The 18,867-nt window shown below is 41.9% G+C and overlaps 1 protein-coding gene across 9 annotated transcripts in view; it reads left to right on the top strand.

The window, feature by feature from the left end:
• The window catches only part of LOC138764965 (F-actin-monooxygenase mical1-like), a 155,857-nt gene that overhangs the window by 71,660 nt on the left and 65,330 nt on the right, over positions 1 to 18,867 (top strand). For all 9 annotated transcript variants that reach the window (XM_069941484.1, XM_069941477.1, XM_069941478.1 and 6 more), the window contains 9 exons: positions 1,026 to 1,233; positions 1,803 to 1,910; positions 3,308 to 3,409; positions 5,138 to 5,293; positions 6,581 to 6,681; positions 11,907 to 12,164; positions 14,965 to 15,080; positions 16,268 to 16,394; positions 17,349 to 17,430. In XM_069941484.1, the coding sequence (XP_069797585.1) occupies positions 1,026 to 1,233; positions 1,803 to 1,910; positions 3,308 to 3,409; positions 5,138 to 5,293; positions 6,581 to 6,681; positions 11,907 to 12,164; positions 14,965 to 15,080; positions 16,268 to 16,394; positions 17,349 to 17,430 (1,258 nt within the window). The remainder of the gene's footprint in view (positions 1 to 1,025; positions 1,234 to 1,802; positions 1,911 to 3,307; positions 3,410 to 5,137; positions 5,294 to 6,580; positions 6,682 to 11,906; positions 12,165 to 14,964; positions 15,081 to 16,267; positions 16,395 to 17,348; positions 17,431 to 18,867) is intronic.

Genomic DNA, 18,867 nt, shown 5'->3' with positions numbered 1-18,867 from the left:
TGTACAAGCAGATTTTTACAACGATCAACTCTATCCAGGCACACAGTTGCTGCAATGAAGCACTCCTTCCTGAACTGTGCAGGCACTCCTCCCATTTCATGTTGGAGTTCTATTTTCCAGCACTAATCCTCGTCTTTAACTTGTATTCACATTTGTGTGGGCAGGTAACACACACTGGTGGATTTTTGGTGCTGATGGGATATGGAGCAGACCCCATTCAGCTTGGTTGTCACTTTATGACTTTGCACATCATAAATGGTGCCCATTTTTGTAGTCATTCTAGATTTAATTTTATCTTGTCCCAGAGTCTTGAGTACATTAAATGGAACTGTAGCTTTTGGCATGGATGATCTGCAATCTATCCCCGTTTTAATGTCAGAATATTTGCACACATTGCTGTATGTAATTTCCAGGGAGAAGTTCCATTGGTTATTGTGTGTTGAAAACCATGTAAATATTTTTGGCCTAACACATGGGCAGGACTAAGGGAGGAACCAAAGCAGGAAGACACCCACAGCGCAGGCCAGCCAGTATACATAATCATATCACTACACACCCCAAACCATGGACCTCCTCCTGTACCAGACCATACAGAATCCTTAGTACTGAGGTAAACTTGTAGCAAAATTAAAATTACACCTTTAAATTACAATATCATATTACTACATTCTTAAAAAAGTTATTGATTTAGGTTCACAATTACTAATTACCACAATATTGTTGTTAAAGACCAGAAAATTTGACAAAAGCAGTGATTATATAAACATCAGCTGCACGAAAACCACAGCGCGTACTTTGGTGCTTGCAGACGGAAGCACCTGATTCAAAGTATAATTGTAATTGGGTAATAATGACAGCTCCAACCAAAGGGTTTGCGGAGGAGCTAGTGGAGTTGTTCAAGTGAACCGGTATGGAATTGAAGGGCTGACATGGCCTGTTTCCGTGCTGTAAACGGTTATATGGTTATATGGTTAACTTCCTTTTTTTTTTACACTGGATCACTGACCTTTCATTTGCTGTTGCAGTGTTTGGTTCTAGGATCCGGCCCATGTGGGCTCCGAACTGCGATTGAGCTAGCATTTCTGGGGGCCAAGGTCCTCGTCGTGGAGAAAAGAGATGACTTCTCACGGAACAACGTCCTGCACCTGTGGCCATTCACCATCCATGACCTGCGAGCTCTCGGTGCCAAGAAATTTTATGGAAAATTCTGCTCTGGTTCACTAGACCATATCAGTAAGTTCAGAGACAGCCCATATGTGAGACTGTACTAGGTGCATCTGGGCACATGTGTGATTGTGCAAATGAGTTGGAGTATTAAGTTGTGTGCCTGAGCAAGTGTACTTGTATTCATGTGTGAAATACTCATCGAAAGAATACAATTGTGCCTTTAATGTAGTGTTTTTCATAATCTCAGGACATGACAAATTATGAGTTCTCTGTAAAACAATACTGGATAAATATATATTTAAGCAAAGATATAGATGCATAACCAAAGTTTCAGGCTTGAGCCCTTCAGTTTCTCCAGCATTGTGTTTTTACTTCAATTGCAATGTCTGTTGGGTTTCATGCTTTACTTGTGTCTCATTATGTCTCGTTAAAACAGGACAATGCATGATGTACTGTTTTTAAAACCCTCTGGACTATTGGGATTCCTGTAGAAATAGGAGTGGCACATTCATTTCAGGGTGAAAAACTAGTTTGAACTCATTATCTAAATTACTGAAAACCCTGGGGCGATTGATTCCAAGTAAAAGTAGCTTATTCATGTAATTAATTTCTGATCTTTTTTTTCGTTGCCATAGGTATCCGACAACTGCAATTAATTCTGCTGAAAGTGGCCCTTATCCTGGGTGTTGAGATCCACGTAAATGTGGAATACAAAGGATTACTTGAACCTTCAAGGGACAAAGGTGAGGACCAGGTATTAAACAGCCCTACTTGCACTACATCTCATGGGATACAAGACCGTGTCTGTGGTGTGGATCAAATCTACAATGCTACCCCGTCACTCTGGAACATTTTGAGTGTGTCTATATGTGTCGTGGCAAGATCGAAAATTAACTTAAAAGAAAAGAGGAACAAATTGTTATTTATTATGTGAAGTAATAATGCACAGTAGAATAGCTGGTAGAGATGCTCCTTGCGTGCCAAAGACCTGGATCAATTCCAACCGTGAAGCAATGAACACAACTTGATTGCAGCAAAAGATTTTTATTTATCTGCAAGGGAAAGTCACCACAGGGTACTCACACATCACCCTAAACAAGACACATACAATATACTTGCATTAGACACAACTGAACCAGTAATTGCTACACACCGTGATCTATAAAGCCAGTTGGGCTGACTCAGGTACGCTCAAAATATGGCAAGTGATTAAATGAGCCAGTGGCGAGGTGTGTAATCTTTCAAAGCGGCCAGTGATGAGGAGTGTGCTCACTGTGGCTGGTCTTGACCTTGATTGGCAGATGTGGTGGCTTCTGACCAGGTTCTTGCCAGAGGGATCACATTGACCCTCCTTACTACACCAACCTCCCATGCTGCCTGCTGGAGATCCCCCTGTCACTTCATGGGTTTCCCCCTGTTGCTCCGATTTCCTCCCACATCCAAAAGATGTGCAGGTTGCTAGGTAATTTGCCACTGTAAACTGCCCCTAATATAGGTGGGTGGTAGAATCGTGGGGCGGTTGATGAGGAGAGACTAACAGTGGGATTAGTGTAGGATTGGGGTAAGTGAGTGGCCAAGGGCCACCACAGATTCAGTGGGCCAAAAGGCTAGTTTCTGTGCTGAATCTCTTGACTCTAATCCACACATATTTTCCAAAATCTCATATTTCCTTCTGACATAGAAGGAGACAGCGCAGCCTGTGAGGTTTATGCTGGCTCTCAAAGCATTGTTATTGGCCTACCTTTTCTTTCCCACCTGTCCTCCAACTTCACTCAATTTTCCTGCCGATTGCCAACAGTAGTGGTCATTTATATAACCAATGAGCCTACCCAGCCACCATTGTCTTTGGAATGAAGGAGGAAACCAGAGCACAAGGGGGAGGTGAGGACCCTGTGGTCACAGACAATGTGCCAACTCTCCATAGGTCCCCAGGGTCTTTCTATCGGGCTGTGTCACCTGGAGGAGAAACCTGAATGCATTAATTGCTGCATGACCTGCATCTGTCATATTTACTTTCTGCACTTGATTCGGTTTAGATCCCAACTCCAGTGCTTATCCATACTGTATCCTTCATGGTTCCCAGATTGTGGCTGCTCGCCGTACATTAATAACAATATTGGTCCTCTTTTCCTCCTCACAGGTATTGGATGGCGTGCTGACCTCCTCCCAGCTGGTCACCCAGTGTCTGATTATGAGTTTGATGTGTTTGTCTCTGCTGGAGGAGGCAAATATGCGCCTGAAGGTAAGACATAATGTGCTAACATGGGTCCAAAACTGCATGACTATTTGTCTCTCTCTCTCTTCTACAATAGGATACTGAAATGTTTTGCCTCGATTACCATTTCAAATATTTCTTATAATTTGATTGCTAGGCTTTGAAGATTTTAAAAAAAATAACCTGCCTGGAGGTCAGTGACTAGCGGTGTTCCACGGGGATCTGTTCTGGCTCTACTCTTGTGATTTTTCTCAATGAGTTGGATGAAGAAGTGGAGGGGTGTGTCAGGAGGTTTGCTGATGCTACAAAGGCTGGAGGTGTTGTAGATAGTGTAGAAGGTGGCTGTGGGTTAAAACAGTGGTAAGTGGCGTTCAATCTGGATGAGTGTGAAATGATGCAATTTGGAAGGTTGAACTTGAAGGCAGAGTATGTGGTTAATGGCAATATTCTTAACAGTGTAGACGAACGCACTTGGAATCTTGGGGTCCATGCCCATTAATCCCTCAAGATTGCCATGCAAGTTGATAGGGTGGTTAAGAAGGTGTATGGGCCTTTGTTCGTCAGAGGATTGAGTACAAGAACCATGAGGCAATATTGTACCCTATCAAATACTGTTTAGACCACACTTTGTGTTCAATTCTGGTCACCTTGTTACAGGAAGGATGTAGATACCTTGGAGAGGAGTGCAGAGGGGATGTACCAGGATGTGGTCTGGATTGAGGAACATGTCCTATGAAGCAAGGTTGACAGAGCAAGGGGTTTCCTCTTTGGAATGAAGAAGGATGAGTGGGAACTTAATAGATTATGCTGGGCTTAGATAGGGAGAACAGCCAGCACCATTTTCTTGGGTGATAATAGCCAACACCAGGGAACATTGTTTTAAGGTGAGTGAAGGAAAATTGAGGTGGGGGGGGGAATGGCAGAGGTTTTATTTTCTCTGCATGGAGAGTGGTGGTACTTGGAATTCATTGACGGGGTGGTGGTCGAGTCTGGAACAATAGCAACATTCAAAAGACTCAAAAATGGCACGTGGATATAAGAAAAATAGAGGGTTATCAGTGTGAGATGGGGAAATTTTACACTGATGTGGAATAGATTTCCAAAGGTTTGCACTACATCATGAGCAAAGGGACCATAGAACAGAGAGGGGGGCATTAATGTCAAATGTCTCATTTGAAAGACAGCGCTTTAGAGAGTGCAGCTTGCTCACTATGTGGTGTTTTGCAGCACAGTGGTTAAGAACTGGATTGATATTCAGAGGACTGTATTGTCAGTATCAAGCCAAGAGCTTGAATCCCACAATGAAAGTTGAGGAATCTAAATTCAAATGATTAAACGTGGACAAAGGAGCATCCAAAATGTGGACAGTTGTGGAAATCCTCTTGATTCACCCATTTCCCTCTTGACACAAAATCTGCAGATTTTTGATTGGTTTAACCAATGTGTGACTCCCACCAATGGTGTTACACCTTTCCCTGAAATGGCCAGCAAATCACCCCTATATGTACCTTAAACTGAGTGACATGAAGTGAGTAATAAATGATGGCCTTTGCCAGTGACAGAAATTAATAAGCTGTCTCAGTTTTATTTGTATTTGTGGAGTGGAGCTTCCCATCACAGTGAAGAGTGAGTGGTCAGCAATAACAGCATTATTGCTTTTTGCACCTTTTCTTTATGTGCATGGGACCCCCGAAAAGAGACCCAGACTGCATTAATGTCTGCTGACTCAATGATCTCTGTGTCTGAAATTCTTAGGATTTAAGAAGAAAGAAATGAGGGGAAAACTGGCAATTGGAATCACAGCCAACTTCGTGAACAATCACAGCACAGCAGAAGCTAAGGTTCAAGAAATCAGTGGTGTTGCCTACCTTTACAATCAGAAGTTTTTCCAACAGCTCTACAAGGAAACAGGTAAGGGAACTTTTACATCTTCCTTTTAAAAAATATACATACAGATGGAGCTTTGGCTTTGTGCTTAATCTGTGGGTTGACACCTCAGATAATGCAGCTTCTGTTCACCTTTGATCTGGAGTGTCAGTTACTTATTTCAGCTCATGACCCTGGAGTAATACTTGAACTCACAATATATTGACTTAACTAAGGTGCAAGCTTGGCCTTGTGCAAATCATTTGTAATCTAACTGAGTGCCAGAACAGAAATGAGGAACTGAATGATTTATTCCTGTCATTTTGATCTGGATCTGAGACCATTCTGAGAGATGCTCCCTCTTACTGAACAAAACACCAGACTTTCACATCCTTGCCTCACTTAATCAAGTTACAGTGTTGTCAAATGCTCCATTGGCACCACAGTAACATCTCCCCATCCCCCACTGTCACAATAAGCTCCTAGAATTACATTTTGTGACTTGATTTAATTAGTGCTAGTTTTGGGCAACCCTGTGCTGTCAATTCACAATGAAGCAGTGTAATCTCATCTTGCAGCGGGGGAAGCTATATCCTGTTTCTTGCCCAGTGGGGCTTGAAAATGTATGACATTTGAAGCGATGCGCAACCCCCTGGTCACAAGTACCCAGTTACATCAGCCACCTGCAGTGCCCACCAACTCTCCCAGCCACATCACTCAACCCTCTGAATGCAACTGGCCAGTACTCTGCTCACATCCAGCTCTCTGCTAACCACAGCATTCACCCATCCCCAATCAACACCTGTCCACTCACTCTCCCAATCATAATGACCCTTGCTCCCTCATCCTCAATACCCACTTCCTTCCTTTTCCCTCAACCAGCAGTTCTCATAACCACAACTCGCAGATGCAATCACCAGTACGCCAGAAACATCCACACCTTCCTTCCTACTGTTAACTTATGTTTGCCACACTTCTAATAAAACCAACTTACTACAACCAAAACCACTGCTGTTAGAGTCAAACTCTATGCGTGCCTTCCAAAAACAGAACAAGTATCTCCCAACACAAATGGAACACCATTCCTTCTCTCCCGCCCATCATTTCTTAGCATCCCCACCCACTGTCCTCTCAATTGACAACACCCAGTACTGGTAATTTGTTAGATGCCCTTTATTCCATCTTATTGCAAAATTTTCAAAGCTTCCCATACTTGTTGAGATACAACAGTAAAGTTGTTTCTGCTCTTCCACCATCCATCCCACGACACTCAAACCTCAATAGTGTGCGGCTTCTATAAATGATTGACTTTTTAATTTTCTATTTAAATAGGCATTGACCTGGAAAATATTGTCTATTACAAGGATGATACTCATTATTTTGTGATGACTGCAAGAAAGAAAAGCCTACTCAAATATGGAGTTATTTGTGAGGTACTGTCCACTTACAAAATACTTCAAACATGACATCAGATTACTGAATTAACCAGTAATATTTTAGAATTAAATTTGTCATCAGTTACTTAAGGGATATGAAAAGCTTGGGAAATGAGCATATTTTAACAAGTTTGTTAAATAAGAGATAGGAGGGACATGGAAAGGTTTAAGAGGGCAATTTCATATGATAGGATCTGGGCAACTGAAGGGAAGGCTGACAAAGATGGAGGAATTATAAGTGAAGCAGACTGTAGAACTGAGAAGGAATAGCCCCTCAAAGTTGTGAGAAATTTAGAGAAGGGCTGGGCCTTTGGAAATGTTCAGAAGATTGAAGTGTTCCTGAACCTGAACATGATGCCAGTATAGTTTGATGACTATGGTAGGTGATGGATGAACAGCATCAACCCTGGTTTATGTAGTACACAAAGGTTCTGGAGAAACTCATTAGGTTACACTGGATCAAATGGAAGTTAAAAAGCAATCATCATTTCTTCACAATACCCGATGAAGGGTCAGGCCCCAAACATTGATTGCCTTTTACTTCCTTTGAATGCTGTGTGACCTGCTGAGTTTCTCCAGCATTTTTGAGTATTGCACCAGACCCCAACATCTGCAGATTTTCCTGTTTGACCCTTCTCTTTGGAAGTCAGTCTACTGAATGGCTGTTGACTATTTTGTACCGCTGCCAGAGGCCAGTCTGTTTTTTGATGGCACTGAGCCATTGGGTTATTCATGTTGACCTTTTCCTTTGATTCAGCTGTTGATGAGCTCTGACATTGTGCAATTTCAAGCAATCTGACCACAAAGGAAATGTCATCACGATTTTTAGCTCTTGCCTGTATGTAGCTTCAAGAATCTATGGATTATTTTCCTCCTTAACTGGGGATGTCATTTGAACAAAGCTCTCTACATAGTCCAGCTAACTGCAGTAGCAATGGAGAGCATCGTTTCTAGCCACATCTGGGTTTGCTGGTTGTCCCTTTCTGCAACAGGAGCAGATGACTTGGAATGGCAGAGATGGCATAAGGGGCTGAAAAATTAACAGAAGACACTGATATAGAATGCCACTTTTAGTGGTCTATAGCCCCTTCACACTTGCAAGTGATCCCAGGAATTAACCACCGATTGGCCTTTAAAATGCCAAGGGTGAAAGGAAAATCAGCTCTGGGCTGGTTCAGATAATGTCATCTCACGCCAGGGATTGACGGCCTTGACCCCTAGTACAATCCCTGGCATCTGCAGATGCTGGCGTGGCAATCCGGCAAGTGTGAAATGGGTAATTGCATTGTGGGATTGAAATGACCCAAGTTCTTGCATGAGTGCAGGAACGTGAAAGAAGAAAAGATTAAAATGAAAAATGTTTAAACTTTACCATGGGAGAGAGAGAGAGAGAGAGGAAATAAATAGCAATAATAGCAATAAATCACAATAGCGGACAATTTTTAAACAGCATGGGAAATTGGTAGTGCTATAGTGCACAATTTATAAAGACCGTGGGGGGTAAAAAGCAATGGCGGACCTGACTTCCCAGAATGCTGTATGGCAGAGAAACCCCTCTATGAATGCTCCATGCATGCATCCGGGCATATAGCCTTTTCTCTGCTGCATGGAATTCTGGGAGGGGAGGTCCACCATCACTTTTCCCCTCAGTATTTGTAAATTGTATGCGATCGTGCTACCAACTTTCCCACCTGTTTAAATTGTGTGCTATAGCACTACAAACTTTCCAATGCTATATAAATTGTGCGCTGAAGCGCTATCAACTTTCCTCTCCTGTTTAAAAGTTGTCCTTTATTGCCAGCACTTTCCCACAGTCCCTTATGAAGGTTTATATAGGTTGGCACAACAACAACAACAGGGGCTGAATGGCTCATTCTGTGCTGTACATAAAGCTTAATTATATTATAATTATGCATGATTAATATTGTTCAAATATAAGATCGTAATACATTGATCAGGATTTAAGGCAGGTCCACCAACACTCAATGCGTTATGACGTCACCAGTGGAAGGCAGAACAGTCCTAACCCCGAAGATGGCCCTTACAAGTGTGAAAGAATTCAGTGTCCCAGTTAGGAGTGGCCAAGTGTGAAAAGCCAAACCCCCATTCCTATCTCAGGACACTGAACAGCCAATTTAGTGGGATGCAAGTGTGAAAGGGGCTTGTGTCTCACTTTCTCCCTGTTCTCCCTACCAGCAGCCCCACCCAACCTGTTCTCTCTTCTGATTAAATATTGAGTAATCTTGGAATGTGTCAGTGAAATCTGCCTCTGAAGTTTATAGAGAATACTGGGTGTTGTCAATTGAGCAGCTTGGATGATTCTGATGACTCTTGGAAGAAATTTTGAGTCTCCAGTTGTTAGGATCACACCTATTATATTGATGCAGATGACAGCATTAAATTTATTGAAGCGACAGATCATTGTGACAGATTATATTATATTTTGTATTGTGTATAGATATGTTTTAAAAGAGATAAATAGTGGCAGGTTTTTTAGTGTAGGTCACAAACACTTCAAAACAGATCTCATTTGAAATGCCAGAGCTCTGCTCAAGCCAGACAGTCCAGGCTACAAGACCATAAGACATAGGAGCAGAAATAAGTAATTCAGCTCATTCAGTCTGCCCTGCAATTCAATCATGAGCTGATCCATTTTACCACAGCCCCACTGTCCGGCTTTCTCCCCGAAACCTTTGATGCCCTAGCTAAACAAGAACCTATCAATCTCTGCCTTAAATACCCCCAATGACCCAGCCTCCACAACCGCCTGTGGCAACATATTCCACAGATTTTCCACTCTGGCTGAAGAAATTCCTCCGCATCACTGTTCTAAGTGGACACCTTCAATCCTGAAGTTGTGCCCTCTTGTCCTAGACTCTCCCACCATGGGAAACAACCCTTCTAAATCTACTCTGTCCGCGACTTTCAACATTTGAAATGTTTCCCGCTTATTCTCAAAATTCCAACGAGGACAGGCCAAGAGCTGTCAAATGCTCCCAGTATGAGGACCCTTTTATTCCTGGAATCATCCTTGTGAAACTCCTCTGAACCCTTTGCAAAGTCGGTCCATCCTTCCTTAAATGAGGAGCCCAAAACTGCTCACAATACTCCAAATATGCCTCATAAAACATCAATGTGACATCCTTGCCCTCAAATTCCATTGAAATGAATGCCACCATTGAATGTGCCTCCTTCACTCAACATGCAAGTTCAGGTTATCCTGAACGAAATTCTCAGGTCCTTTTGCATCTGGGTATTTTCAATTTTCTCATCATTTAAAAAAATAGTCTGGCTGTTTAATTTTTTTCAACCCAAGTGCAGGACCATACACGATATTGCATTTCATTTTACCACTTCCTGCCATATTATCCTAATCTGTTTAAGTGTTTCCTCAACACTACCCACTTCTCCACCTACCTTCATATCATCTGCAAACTGGGCCACTAAGCCATTCATTTCCATAATCTATATCATTGCTATACAGCCCCAACACTGATCCCTGTGGAACTGGCATTCAATCAAAATATTATCTCTGCTCTCTGCCAATCAGCCAATGCCCTACTCACTCTAGTATGTTTCCATTTATACTATGGGCTCTTCTCTTGTTCAATAGCCTCATGTGCGGCACCTTGTCAGATGCCTTCTGAAAATCCAAATAGGCCAAAACTCCACCACATGCACTGCAGCTCCTTTATCTAGCCTGCTTGTCACTTCTTCGGAGAATTCCAATCGGACCTGGGTTCGGTCCTGCCCTCGGGGGTTGCTTACATGGCGTTTGCTCACCCATGTGGGTGCAGGTTAATGGGCTAATGTAAATTGTGGTAATCTGGAGGTAATAAATGCCGTTGTAGTTGACACAAGGCTGTTTTCCTGTTGTATCGCTCTATGACGAGAGGTGACGTGAGGAACCCTTATGTGCGTGATTCTTGCCTGTGTGATGACACTGACTCTTGTCCGATGTGCCAATGGCTTCTGCAGAAGTCCAACTTTAATCCTAATGCACAAAATCCAAGAGTGAGCACGAACGGGCAGTGCAGGAGCAGAGCATGTGTGCAATTCTCTCCTTGATCAATATTGACTCAAGAATTTTCTATAGAATTTGCTTGCTAATGGAGCAAGCGATCCAACTCGTTTCTTTTTAGCTGCCTAGACCAGAGAGACGTGGGAAAATTGAAGCAATTCCAATTTCTCTCAAATACAAACTTTTCAGGATGTTTACTAGTTAAATGTAAAAATGTCATAGTTTAGATTTGTTGTCAGAGTACAAACATGACATCATAGATTTTTTTCATGCAGGAGAGGCAGAATTAACCACTTATTGGCACTGCAATAAAAACTGTACACAACGTACATATGTAAACAAATAAAGAAATGTAAACTAATTGTGCAATACGGAGAGAAGAAAACAGTCAATAAAGTGCAAAGGTTCTTAAATGAGTCCCTGATTGAGTTTGTTGTTGAGGAGTCTGATGGTGGCAGCTGTTCCTGAACCTGGTGGTGCGAATCTTGTTGCACCTTTACTGCTTTCCAGTTGCTGGGTGGTGTGGATCCTGGATGATAGCCGCTGCTCTCCGATGGCAGTGTTCCCTGTGGATGTTCTCGATGGTGGGGAGGGTTTTGCCTGTGATGTCCTGGGCTGTGTCCACTACTTTTTGCAGGGCTTTACACTCAGGAGTTTTGGTGTCCCCATTCCAGAAACTCTGATGCAGCTGGTCAGCACACTTTCCATGACACATCTGTAGAAATTTTCCAGAGTTTCTAATGTCACACTTACAAGTCATGAGGAAGTAGAAGCGCTGACGTGCCTTTCTCACAAAACCATTAGTGTGTTGGGTCCAGGAAAGATCCTCAGAGATAGTGACCCTCTCCACCTCTGATCCCCCAATGATCACTGGATTGTATACCTCTGGTTTTCCCTTCCTGAAGTCAACAATCAGCTCCTTGGTTTTGGTGGCATTCAGTGCAAGATTATTATTGGTGCACCATTTTGTCAAGTTTTCAATCTCTCTCCTGTACACTAATCCATCACCCCTTTTAATACAACTCACTAGTGTGGTACCATCAGCAAATTTGTAGGTAGTGGTGTTCTGAGGCACACAGTCAAAGGTGTAAAGTGAGTAGAGCAGGGGGCTAAGAAGACAGGCCTGTGGTGCTCCATTACTGATGGAGATTGTGGAGGAGAGGTTCTTACCAATCCTCACTGATCTGCTTTACTTTGACAGGACAAGCAGGATGCAGAATCTCTCCTGTCTGCACACAACGTTAACTATGAATCTCTGCTATGCTATGCTAGCGAGGCTGCAAATTTCAGTACAAAGTACCAACTGCCAAACTTGGAATTTGCCACAAATCACCAAGGAAAGCCGGATGTTGCCATGTTCGACTTCACATGCATGTACAGATCAGAAAACTCTGCGTTGGTGAAGGAACGGCATGGATGCCAGTTGCTGATTGCCTTGGTAGGAGACTGCCTGGTGGAGGTGAGTGTTTTGTATTGGGGGAATGGGATTGGTGCATTCATTAGATGTGGCCTATTCCTTTGGAGTGGGTTTCCTGTAGAATAAATCCATTCCCCATGTTGGCTCCATCTATTAGATAGATGGACATATAGCAGGAGTGGCCAAACTTACTTAATGCAAAAGCCATATACTGTATGAAAGCTTCAGATGTTTGAGAGCTGCAAGACATGAAAATAATACACATTTTTATGCTTACGTGCACATTTTATTACAAAAATTTTGTGTAAATATTAAGAAATTCATGTACCTGATAATATTTGTTAAGGTATGTAGTTTTTAAACTGCTCATTTGTATTTGTTTCAATAATCAAAATGACACATGAACATACCAATATTTTTTAAATCCTGACTGATTGTTGTGAGTCTCCATCTTGTCTGTGAGTCATGAAAAATTCAGCTGATTGTTTTCAAGGCTGTACAAATTAGCTCTACCAGGTTTGTAAGTCTGCGTTCGAGGTTTCGGGAGCTCGGATGGGTGGGTTGGCGGCCGGTGTGTCGGGAGCTCAGATGAGGCCAGTTGGATCCTTGGCGAGTCTGGGGTCAGGGCGCCGGGAGATCCAGAGAGTGGGCAGCCTGAATCACACTAACACTCTGCTAATTTCACTGCCCACAACACGCGATCGCAAGCCACACCCACTAACTACCATTGTGAACGTCAGCTCATAAGATTACTGTTCTTTGAGTCGCACATTATAGGTCAGAGAGTTGTATATGGCTAGCAAGCCGCACTTTGGCCACTCCTGACATATAGCAATTGGTTGGAAATACTCTTTATATAATATATACTCCCGTATGCTTAATTTTAGCTGTTGTGGGACTCTTTTATTGCTCTTTTCTCCAGAAAGCATTTAGTTTTTCCTTCACTACTGTTTTGTGGATACCAATTGCAATCTTGTGGGGCCTCCACAGTGGAAGGCTGCTGTACCTTAGGGACATCATGGCCCCCAGTCCAATTCAGTTGTTACCTGAGATCCCAACTGGGCCATTTGCAACACATGCCATTGAATTGTCCTATGCAGCTGCAACAGTATTTGATTTACAGCCAAATCAAGGCAATGAACAAAATCCATTCTTACTGAGATCTAGAAGTCGATTTTGACCGTGTCACAAAATGCACGGTATGGCACCCACCTCCAGAGAATTGTGATGAAAGGCATCTTCCGCACATAAAACTTGATTGAAAAGAATAATCACTCAAAGTGCAAAGAAAGGAGAAACTTTTATTGCTGTTTACACAAATGAATATTTGTACATTTGTCAGACTTTTGAATTTGAGGCTTATTCCCATGTAGTTCAGTGGCATGTTGTCACTGAGAGTTTCTCCCATTGTTTGTTTGATGTATGATAACACAGTGGACATTGACAGCTTGCCTTGTCAGCCGGTGGACAGAGTTTGTGCCATCGTACACTGCTCATTCTGACAGGTCTGTGTCTTACTCAAAAGACTACATCTATTCCTTCTGTAAAAATTCTCAAAATCCATCAAGGATTTTTGTAATTGAACAGAGCTCATTTTTCATTTATTTTTATTTAAAAACCCCGCAGATATCTGAAATAATACACGCTGAGGAAATGAAAGAAAATACCAGCTCTATGAAGCCCAATGAAGGGTCTTTGGCCCGAAACAATGACTGTTTCGCATGTCCACAAATTCGAAGGGAACCTGAGAGTGATTTTTTTTTATCCCTCACACAGAGGGTTGTGGGTAGATGGAATGAGGTGCCAGAGAAAGTGGTAGAAGAAGGTACAAGTACAGTGTGTTTTTATAAATATATATAAAAAAAATTTTGGACTGACACATGGATAGGAATGATTTAGAGGATCTGAGCCAAATGCAGGCAAACTTAGGCAGGCCTCTTAGGTGAACTGCCGATCTCCATGATGTATAACTCTGTGGCTCTAAGACTTGCTAGCTGCCCTGCTGAGTGATTTTTTAACATTTTTCTATTTTTATTTTTAATTAAAAATGTGATTGTTAATCATTGTTTTGCATTGTGATGTTTAAGAATGTCACAACACATTAACTGAGCTCCAAGGCACTGTCAAGTTTAGTAACTCACTTCTGACTGCACCCTCAATTACATCACCATTATTTAACACTTCAACAAAAAGTTCAACTCAAACAAATGTCCTTGATTATTTTGTAGAGAGAATTCACCATGTCCTGCTCCTGCCATTTAAACTTCTGTTCTCCGTCCCATGGCAGTGTCTCACGGCCTCAACCTCTCCATGTTAATTAAATGTCTGATCCATTGAAAGATTTTAAGAGCCTCTCCTCTGTCAACCAAGGTCGGAAATGACCCACTGGTCTATCCGGCCTGGATCCCGCAGCTTGTGATGCCTTAAGTGTCACAAAATACATTTTACCGACCACCAAGCAAAACCTGGATCTGGAAATGGAAGTGACAAAATAAAATGCAACTAATGCATCAATCTGGGGAAGAAAACCTTGGAGATCTCTGACCTGTGAACAACTAAACTAATCCAGAAGAATGCTCTGGGCCTATAACTCAATGTTATTTTATTATTCTGCAGGTGATCTCAACCCTGCACAGTTCTTATTTGAAGGAATTCAGCCTCGCCAATTCATTGCATGAGGCAGAGCGGGAGTTGGTAAAAATTGCTTCCAGTTGTCCCAAGCACCATCAGTGCTTTGAGCCAAGCATTGTTACGTACCCTGTATCTTGACGCGCCACACTTAGGATGCGCTGCATGCAAGTGAATAACTTTCCACTTTTCCACACTAACTATTTTATTTCAGCCCTTCTGGCCTCTGGGGACTGGAATAGCACGCGGATTCCTGGCAGCCTTTGATGCTGCATGGTTAGTGCGAAGGTGGTGTAAAGGGATTGCCCCTGTGGAGCTCTTGGCTGAGAGGTGAGATGGCAATATGAATCTATATTGTGTTGTTCTCCCTCTTTTCTGTTTAATTTCATTTATAAGTCAGAAAGTTTGAATTTTTTTTCTGGTTGTCTTTTTAGTCGAGGTAAGTTGCTTGAATAAAGGTGACATGATCATGTAGGCAAGACTGATCAAGGGTACCGTAGGTGGAGAGAACCTAGGCTTCCTTTCCTCATTGACTCGGGCCGCCCTGGCATGGATGAAGATTGGATATGTTGTGATCTACTCCAAAACCCCAGAGAGCACTGTGAAATATTATGGGCATTGATATTTTCCCCCCTTTTCTTCATTTCTCCTATATTTGGATTATAAGGAATCTGAAAAACTCATTTTATCCCCCAATCTCTTAAGTTTGATACTTCATGGCATTTTAATATTATTCCATGTTAATACCCCCAGGACCTCTCTTATCCGATGAAATGATAGATTACTACTGGCCTTCAGAACAATTCTGCACAACTACACCAAGTCATTCCTAAGAGCAGTTCACTGATTCATTAAACTGTACTCTATGAAGTTGTCTTTTTTGTTTCCTATGCTACCTCATTGTTTAGTTGGCTGTATGATGACCTTGGATTCTAAATGTTGCTATCGAAATGCAACATTTCAGGCAAATTTAATCAAATTTATCCCACACTTTCCCATAGAGATTAATGATTAGTAGTGTTGACCTACCTGAGCTTGCTGAGTTTTCTGGATGGTTGAGGTTTGATATTGGAACGAGAAAAGAATTTGAATAAGCTCTAATACCACAAATACTTTTAGAATTTGCTTGTGATCACTTCAGGCAATCTTTTTGGTTTGCAACTTTGTTTTGCATTTATAATGTGAGAATTTTAAAAAAGGAACACCTTGCCAATGCGGCAGAACTTGAGAGTAAACTGCTTGTATCTGTAAAATAATAAGAATGAAACGGTCTTTTAGTGGTTGCATTGCTCCATATGGCTTTGGAGATTGTGATTTGATAAGAAATGATTTTATGCCTGTCAAGCTTCCTTAATCCTTCCACAAATAAAATGGCTGTTTCATGGACTTAAAATCAGACAAAATGTTGCCATGTCTTTCACCATAACGAAGCAAAACCATTCTTGAATTCTGCATCATTCACCCTCTTGTATTTCTTGTCTCCTATCCTCATACCTTATTGAACTCGAATTTTTTAGGGAGAGCATCTATCAACTGCTGTCTCAGACTACCCCTGAAAACACAAACCAGAAAATTAGTCAATACAGCATTGACCCACTTACTCGTTATCCCCACCTCAACCTCAGCTACTTCAAACCCTCCCAGGTAAGCACTTATTGACGTGCCCTGTTGTAAAGCTCACTATGACTGGACGTGTTACTAATTTGAAAGGGTGTGGCTTTTGTTTACGCTGTAGTTCCTCGCCTCAGTTTATAGCACCTGAATGGTAACTTCCCCTCAACTTGAAGGAGATGTCCATGAGGCCAACCTTTATCCAAACCATGGTCCCCCATCTATATAAAAGATGCTTTTATTAAGTAAAGCTTGCTTTACACTTTTTAAAACAAATGTTGGATCTGACCTCAGCCATGCATGGCGAATTCCTTGGTGCTGTTTAGTGCAGAAGGCATTTGGATTAATTTTAGTGGAGGAAGCCCTTGGTTTAGTTTAAGTTGGAGTTAGTCCAGCCTCAAAGTGAGCCTAGTTCCAACAGACAGTTTTGATTGGGTTGCCCTAGATATGGGGATTCAGGGCCTGAGAAGAAGCCTCTATACTTTGTTGTGGAGAGTCTTGGGACAGGTTTCGTTGAGAATGCATCTGTGCTCAAGGCCAATAGAGGAAGGCCCTTCTGCCTCTGATGGGAGGTGATCATGGAGGCTGATGTTAGAAGAATCAATGTTCCTCTATTGTTTTCCCATTTAATGCTTGCTTTGCAGATAATGACATTGCGTGCAAACCCAGTCCTGAACAGATTGGCAAATCAGTGAATAAAACAAGAAAATGCTGAAAACATTCAACAAGTCAGACAGCAACTGTGAAAGAGAAACAAAACTTTCAAATCAAAGACCCTTCACCAATCTACATTATCTCTGTTTCTCTCTCCACAGATGCCACCTGACATTGAATGTCTCCAGTAATATGTTTTTCTTTCAGGTTTCCTATATCAGATGAGAAGCTTCCTCCACCATTTTGTTTCCTTTGGCAGTTCTTTATTTGCTAGTCACATTTCCGATCCATTTTCTTTGCTTCCTTGTGAACTGTTCATCTCCATAATTTCAGGTGCAACATTTGTACGATACTGGGCAAACCACAGATACAGAAAGCAAGGCCAGCGAACCAAAGGTGAAGATGTGTCGTACTGGTAAGCCATTGAAAGAGATGTTTGTTGGAGAGATTGAGCAGTCTGGGGATAGATCAGATTGAAGCAAGAAGGCCTTTCTACTGGGAAGTGAGACTAGAATGAAGGAATGCAGACTCAAGATTCAAAAGAGTAAATTTAAGACCGATGAGGAGGAACTGTGTCTCGCAGAGAGAAGTGAATCTCTAGAATTCTCTGCCCAAGGAAGCAGTAGAGAATCCATTTAAGACATAGATCAAATTTTAAAGAATTAAGGGTTATGGGGAATATGCGTCCCGGCCATGATCTGATTGACTGCGAAGAAGGCTTGACGGATCAGATGGCTGACTCCAGCTCCTATTTCTATGTTCTTATGGATGTTGTCAAAGATTCATCTGAATTTCTTCCATTTTAAAGAAAATGGGCAACAATGAAAATAAGGAACATTCAAGACAATATTGGGTACTTGGAAGCTAAAGATCATGTAGGGATTAAAAAGTAGAAAAGTTAAGGATGGTGGTCCTGTATTGAGTAATTCAGAGTATGGCAGGAATACTGGGTGAATAGAATCCTACAAATTAGAAGATGAGAAGTTAGTAAGGCCTTTGACCAGGTCCCATAAGGGAGGCTAGTTCAGAAGGTTCAGACACTAGGTATGAGTATTCTGAGAGATTGGGTATACAAGTATTTGGACAGCCATGGGCTGATTAAGGATAGTCAGCAAGGCTTTGTGCCTGGCAGGTTGTGTTTAACTAATCTTATGAGTTTTTTGAGGACATTACAAAGAAAGTAGATGAAGGCAAGTCTGAGGATGTTGTCTACATGGACTTTAGTAAGGCCTTTGACAAAGTCCCACATGGGAGGCTAGAACAAAAGGTTTAGACACTAGGTATCCATAGGGAAGTTGTAAACTGGATTCGAAATTGGCTGAATGGGAGAAGACAGAGTGGTGTGGATGATTGCTTCTCAGACTGAAGGCCTGTGACTAGTGATGTGCCTTAGGGATCGGTGTTGGGACCATTGTTGTTTGTCGTCTATATCAATGATCTGGATGACAATGTGATAAATTGGATCAGCACATTTGCCGATGACACTAAGATTGGAGATGCTGTGGACAGTGAGGAAAACTTTCAAAGCTTGCAGAGGGATCAGGACCAATTAGAAAAGTGAGCCAGAAAATGCCAGGGTATTTAATGCAGAAAAGTGTGAGGTGCTGCATTTTGGAAGGACAAACCAAGGTTGGACATGCACAGTAAATGGTAGGGCACTGAGGAGTGCGGAGGAACAAAAGGGATCTGGGAATTAAGATACTTAATTCCCTGAAGGTGGCGTCATAGCTAGACAAAGTTGTGAAGAAAGCTTTTGGCATCTTGGCCTTCATAAATCAAAGTATTGAGTTGGGATGTTATGTAGGAATGTTATGATGAGTTTTTTTGGAATATTTAATTTAAAATTTTCCAA

This window comes from Narcine bancroftii, chromosome 5 (assembly GCF_036971445.1).
Source record: "Narcine bancroftii isolate sNarBan1 chromosome 5, sNarBan1.hap1, whole genome shotgun sequence".
In the NCBI taxonomy this organism is placed as follows: domain Eukaryota; kingdom Metazoa; phylum Chordata; class Chondrichthyes; order Torpediniformes; family Narcinidae; genus Narcine; species Narcine bancroftii.
The sequence above is the reverse complement of the archived record's forward strand: the minus strand, read 5'-3'. Positions and strand labels throughout refer to the sequence as shown.